This window comes from Corylus avellana, chromosome ca7 (genome assembly GCF_901000735.1).
Source record: "Corylus avellana chromosome ca7, CavTom2PMs-1.0".
NCBI lineage: Eukaryota > Viridiplantae > Streptophyta > Magnoliopsida > Fagales > Betulaceae > Corylus > Corylus avellana.
This window is the reverse complement of record NC_081547.1, coordinates 27,825,714-27,832,810: the sequence shown is the minus strand read 5'-3', so window position 1 is coordinate 27,832,810 and position 7,097 is coordinate 27,825,714. Positions and strand designations below refer to the sequence as shown.

Sequence of the window (7,097 nt, the reverse complement as noted above, 5' to 3'; positions counted from 1 at the left end):
AATTTAATAATGCATTTGGCATTTATAGTGTTTCTCAATACATTGAAAAACATTGTAAATACCCTTTAATATTAGTTATATTTAGGGCTTCGAATTTTTTTGAAATTTTTCTTAAACATAAAGGAAGAAAATGAGCTAGAGTTTGGGAGTGATCTACGAGGATTTTTTCAATTTTTTTTTTTTTTTTTTTTTTAAAAAAAAATCCCTTACAAACACATGTGGCAAGGAAAAGGACAAAAAAACATGTGTTTGTAAGGATTTTTTTTGTAAAAATCCTTTGTATAAGAGTCGCAATTCTCATCATATAATACACAGCACTTTCCTCTGCTTTTGCTTCAGAAAGCTCATCAGTTCTTTTTCTCTCGCATGGCTGCTGAAAGGCTCATCCCTCTCTGGGTCTTCTTTCTTTTCTTATACCCAGTAAAATCTGATCTAAACGATGGTGGACTCTTGCTGAGCGGATTCAGCGACGGGTTTATCACTAGTGCTGCAAGAAACAACATGAGCTTAAACGGCGTTGCAGCGTTTGAGAACAATGGCGTGCTTCGTCTAACAAACGGCTCGCTCCAAGCTGTCGGCCACGCGTTTTATTCATATCCAATCCAATTCAAGAACTCCAGCGGCGGAGTCATGTCCTTCTCCACCGCATTCGCTTTTGCTATAATCACCGAGCATGGGGCACGCGGCGAGGGCCTCGCTTTCACAATCTCTCCCACAAAAGAGCTTCCCGGGGCCGCTCCGGGCCCTTATCTCGGCCTATTCAACGCCAGCGATGATGGGAACTTCTCAAACCACATACTTGCGATCGAATTGGACACTTTCAAGGACCCGGAGTTGAATGACCTCGATGACAACCATGTCGGCGTCGACATCAATAGCGTAGTATCGAACAAATCTGTTCGGGCTGTGCAATTTATGGGTAGTGATACGAGGAAGGCAGACCTCGACTTGAACAGTGGTCGCGTAATTCAGGCTTGGGTGGAATATAATTCGCAGACGAATCAATTAGATGTAAAGGTTTCGGCGGATTCAGCTAGACCCAGGTCTGTACTCTTGTCCTATAACGTGAACCTCTCGGATATTCTTCAAGAATCCATGTACATCGGGTTTTCTGCTTCAACTGGTTCGGACGCGAGCTCGCATTATATCCTGGGCTGGAGCTTCAACGTGAATGGAGATGCTAACAATCTTTATTTAGATAAACTCCCTCAGCTCCCCACTGGGAGTACCAAAAAGAATCACACGGGATTAATTGTTGGTGTCTCAGTTTCAGGTGCTTTGGCTGTGATTTTGGGGATTGCTTTGACGTTTTACATCGTCAGGAGGAAAAAGAAGGCTGATGTGGTTGAGGCATGGGAGCATGATATTGGTCCGCATAGATATCCTTACAAGGAGCTGAAGAAAGCAACAGGGGGTTTCAAAGACAAAGAGCTAATTGGGTCTGGTGGGTTCGGTCGAGTTTACAGAGGAACTCTGCCAAACTCAGACACCCAAGTTGCTGTCAAGCGTATTTCCCATGATTCAAAGCAAGGTTTGCAAGAATTCGTGTCGGAGGTTGCTAGTATTGGCCGTCTTCGTCATAGAAATTTGGTTCAATTGGTGGGCTGGTGTCGTCGGCAAGGTGATCTACTACTTGTGTATGAGTTCATGCCGAATGGAAGCTTGGACAAGTACCTGTTTGATGACCAGCCTAACAGAATCCTGAGCTGGGAGCAAAGGTTCAGGATCATCAAAGGTGTGGCTTCTGGGCTTTTATATTTACACGAGGAGTGGGAACAAACTGTAGTTCACAGAGACATCAAGGCAGGAAATGTGTTATTGGATTCAGAGTTCAATGGAAGGCTGAGTGATTTTGGTCTTGCTAAGCTATACGAGCACGGCTCCAACGCAAACACCACAAGGGTGGTGGGCACGCTGGGTTATTTGGCGCCTGAGCTCTCGCGCACAGGCAAGCCTACAACCAGCTCCGATGTTTATGCCTTTGGCGCTTTGTTGCTGGAAGTGGTATGCGGTAGAAGACCCGTGGATCCTAAAGCACCGCCGGAGAATCTGATGCTGGTGGACTGGGTGTGGGAGAAGTGGAGGGTAGGAGAAATTCTTGATGTTGTTGATCCAAGGATGGAGGGAAAGTTTGATCAAGTTGAGGCTGTTTTGGTGTTCAAACTGGGTTTGATGTGTTCCAACGATTCACCTGAAGCACGACCCACGATGAGACAGGTGGTGAGGTACCTGGAACGCGAGTTGGAGATGCAGGAGCAGGTGGCGGAGCCATACAGGAAAACAAGTGGTGCTGCTGAGGATTATCTGCAATTTTATCCTAATACTTCTGCTTCGCATTATGATGCTGAAGCTGGTTTAAGCTCGCCATTTTCATCTTTGAGTACCACCAGATCAGGTGAAGGTAGGTAGGCATGAGAGAGTTCCAAGCTCCTCGATCTACATGGTTTTGGATGTTCAGGTTTCGTTTTTTTTACTAGCTAGGCTTTGATTTTTAACCTTCGTTTAACGATCACAGTTGTACCTTTTTATCTGGAAGTAAATAAATTATAATTACCATCTCTTCCAGCCTCTCATTTACTTTTGTCCGACCAAATGTCTATGAACAGGATAAGAATCCTATGAACATGGGATGAACATGCTAAAGAGGTTGTCCGACCATAGTTGATTTTCAAACCTTGAAGGTGAGGCTTCAATGGCTTCAGTTGGAATCTGAATTCCCATTTTAAAACAAATTCTGGGTTTTTATTTACATCAATCCGATTCTAGAACTCAACCAAAGGCAAATCACTCTGCTTCGATCACACATGTATACAAAAGAGCTACACACACACACGTTCCATAAACACAGGAGACATATCTCATGTTGTGGGGTGGATGATGATTCCCCAAGATTGAGAAGGTTCCTTGATGTCTCATCCGTTGACATGCTTAATTATCTTGCCTTGCTTTCCTTATCTGTTTTGCTTGCCGCGTATCGCTTTTTCACATGCTTAATTTTTTCTAGTGAAACTATTTGTTCTGCTCTGTCATTAGATTTGTAGCATCCACATCTACAGATAGGAGAAGAATGTTTAGACTTTCTCATTTTTCTTAGCTGTTTCACTTGCCTCGTGTGGAAATTTATGTAAAATATAAAACAAGGGAGCAATAGCGTAAGCAAAGAAAGAAAAAATAGATAAAAATTTTAGGGTTAAGACTCTTAGGGTTATAATTTTATTAAGGTCAAAACGGTTTTGGTACTTGTGGTTTAACATGATATCAAATGGATTTCTCAATTTCAAAAAATATTACAGATGGTACTTATATACATTTAATAAACGCGAGTGGTACTTTCATCCATGTTTAGTCCAATATTTTAACAGCGTGCCAAGTCAAACCAATAAACGACAGCTATATTTCCCATATGCTTCATTAATATAATTAAAAAACTAAAACAAATATGAGTGCAATCTAAACTCAAAAAAGTTCATTATCGTAAGATCGACATACCTTTCTAAATTCTGACAGAAGTTTAGGTTGCTTTGCGGAAACCCACTATACAAACAGTTGAGAGCAATCAAGTGGCAGATTAGTGCAGAGTCCAATAAAGGATACCCCTTATGTTGTTGCCCATCATGCTATGTTTCAGATAAATATGTTCTCAAATATAATCAAGCTCAAAGGACAGAGGCCCCACGAAATTGCACAGGAATTTCCAATTCCAAATTATTAAGCTGCACTCAATAGTATGAGGAGTAAGTAAGTGGCTAATATAGCATTATTTAGCTTAAATCCAAAGGCTACCCAACAGCCAACTGCAATTCTCTGTCCAAAGTTCTTTCCTAGGCAATGTTTATATGTTGTATGATTGTCTTGTGTTATATGCATGCTTCTTTGGAATTCAAGAACCCCTAGATTTCTAAGAGAGAGAGTTTCAAGCCCTTGCCTAGGTAATGGGTACGTGGAAGGGAAAGCAGGAAGCCCAGAAAAAAGAGGAACAAAAAAATGACCATCAGTTCTCTCAAAACCCAAGAGAAGGGATGTTTAGAATCCATGCAGCCCGGCTGAGGTTTAGTTGCTAGGCAAACCTTCCCCCTTTCAAGCCCAATGGAAAACCTCCACCTTTTTCAGGGGGTATCAGAGGAACTTGGGCCGCAGCAGTGGATGTCATTACCATTTACCACCAAGGCTCTCTCTATCATGCATGGCAGCATGGGGCCTCAAAAACACCAATCACACTCGTGGGGCGTGGCAGATTCTAGCCACCCAAACAGAGTCTGCGGGAAAAACAGAAGAGAAAAAGAAAAAGGCACTTCCCACTAATTAGTGCTCTTTTTTTATGTCAAGTCCTAGTCTTTACAAATATTTTCAAGGGAAAAATTAAAATTACTCCCTAAATTTTCAAGAATAAAATTCTCTCCATTTCAAGTATTAAGCCATTTCACACTCAGAGCCTGGGATCGCATGTTAACTCCTCAAATGATATATAGCTGGGTGGAAGCTCCTCCGGGAGCTCCCAAAATCAATTTTGATGTTGCTGTACCTTCTTCCTTCTCAGTGACAGCAACAATTTGTAAGTGGTGACTATCTGCACTAGAAAGCTCAAGCTCCACTCATGTCCTATTTTCATAGAAGGAGATTCTCGTTTTCAAAGTATATATATATATATAAGATTGAATTTTTTTTCTTAACAAACTTTTAGCCACTTTAACTAATCCAATGTGGAGTCTTTTTTGCTACATGACTCAACAAAATAGCCACATGTAAGTGCTTTTATACCTGAAAAATTAAGCATTTATTTATTTTTTAAAAGGCGTAAAATCAAAGCCAAAAGCTATAACGATTAGAATGTCATCAAAATGACTTTAAGTTTCCTAATCAAAGATAGGTACGAATTTAAATTGCCGACCATGTGGGTCCTCGATGGCCATCAGTGAAGTCGCCCTCAAGAACGATGTGATTGTGTCCAAGAGAGCGAGGGGGTCAGACAGGGGCAAGAGTACTGCTTCTAAAACAAGACCCTAGAGGATTGCAATTTGCAACTACTAGAGGGATTACACGTCATCTCGTACTAACTCTTTTGCAACAGTCTCATATTTAATTACTACAAATGATCGAGCTCATTTAGCTGAGTAATTTTAAGTAGTTTATTTGTATTTTACTTGTATCTCACTAAAAATGATGTGCGTATTAAAATTACCATTGAACTTATGATTAATCATTATTAATTTTTGATCAAACAGTGATTTTAATAGTCACATCATTCTTAGTAGGATACAAATAGAGTCAATAGACCACCTAAATTACTTCATTTAGCTTCTTATTAGTATAAGCTTTACTTTGGATTCCACTTTACTTCTTATTTAAAATAAAAGAATTTATATATGATTATATGATTCAAAAAAGGAAAGATGTGGGGTTAAGGATTTGTATTAGTGTAATGAGTTTGGGTGGTGTCAAAATATGGTATAAGATTATATACATCGATCATCATTTTAATTAAATTTTATAGACCCCTTAATTTTAATATGTTAATTTCATGTTAAAATTGTATCGAATTTGCGAGTTGTATCAAAAATTGTTATTCCTAAAAATTTCATATCAAATTTAAATTGTGTCTAAATATGAATATAAATAAATCATCTACTAAGAGATTTCAACTATAATATGCTCATTTCTTACCAAATTCACGTGGAGTAAGCTGAAAAAATGAGTGACTCTAGAAGTCCAAAAAGATGTGGCTATTAAAATTATCATTTGATCAAAATCTAATAATGATTAATCACAAATTTAATGGTGATTTTAATAGCCACATCATTTTTGAAGATAATTAAGAAAGGTACAAGAGGAACTTTTAGTATTACTCTGAAAAAATTGACAAATTGAAGAAATGATGTGAGACTCGAATGGCCTGTAATTGTGGGCTAGTGTTCAAACATAACCTAAAGAGTTTCGATGTGAAATCAAATGGCCTGTAAAAAAAAAAAAAAAAAAGCCCTGTAATTGTGAGGTGGTGTTCAAACATAACCCGAAGATTCCATGTGAAATCAATTAATCAAGTAGCACGATTTCTGAGTTTCTCTTCGTAGAACTCTTTTGGGGTTATCCCACTTCCTTTATGCAAAGTGCAACACACCACCATTCCACGTGGTTCTAAAGCTGGTTATCTCATGAATGATCGGAAACCAAGGCAAGGTCCATGAAGACTACGAAGTCCCGAGGCTCGCCTTTGTTGCAGGGTCGGTCCAATTACTAGGCGAGTTAGGTGGTCGTAATAAGGTTCCAAATTAAAAATTTAAGTTAAAGTCCCTAAGAAGTAACTCAATCGGCTGGGACCACACTTAATGAAGTGGAGGTCACTAGTTCGAATCTCCCTCCCCCCTTTTATGCGAACATGTCAAAAAATTAAAAAAAATTAAATCACTTATTACCCTTCATTTTTTTTAATTAAGGCTTCTAATCATGGTAAATAAGTAATTTAAAAAAAGTCCAAATTTAATAAGGCCCCAATTAATGAATCCTAATAAAACAATTGCGATAAAAAAAAGAAAAAAAAAATGACAGGTAGTCAATATATATGCTTAAATTAAGGCCCCCTATTAAGTTTCAAAAAGGCATTAATATCTTTCTTTTTTTTTTTTTTTTTTTTTGAAAGATATCATACTCATTCATTGATAAAAGTTACGAGCCTAAAGCTCATACAAACATAGCAAAAATCTCTAAAGTAAATCATAGCCGAAACTAAAGATACATGCATTAATATCATTTCATTTTTTAATATTCTGAAATAAATAAGGCCTAAAAAATTGATATCAATAAATAAGGAAATCAAATAACAATAAAGATATTCTTAAATAAAATACAATCTTAAACAGGAATATATTATTTTTTTGTCCTTGTAAAATGACAAACATAATCATCAAATATAACTAACTGGAGAGGATCAAGTTTCGAAGATTGTATCCAATGTTTAAAATCAAATAGGAAAAGTAAATAAATAAATGCTAGAAGATAGAAAGTTTCTAAAATATTTTATTCAATTACAAACTCTTCTCTTTATAAATTTCCATTTTTCTCTTTATATTCATATTCAAGCCTTATTCAGATTTGAATTTAAT

The 7,097-nt window shown here is 37.7% G+C and overlaps 1 protein-coding gene across 1 annotated transcript; it reads left to right on the top strand.

Moving 5' to 3' along the window:
• Positions 1–330: 330 nt before the first annotated feature.
• LOC132188524 (L-type lectin-domain containing receptor kinase S.4-like) lies at positions 331–2,558 on the top strand. Its single transcript, XM_059603005.1, has one exon. The coding sequence runs from the start codon at positions 367–369 to the stop codon at positions 2,407–2,409; it is 2,043 nt and encodes a 680-aa protein (XP_059458988.1). The 5' UTR covers positions 331–366; the 3' UTR covers positions 2,410–2,558.
• The last annotated feature ends 4,539 nt before the right edge of the window (positions 2,559–7,097 follow it).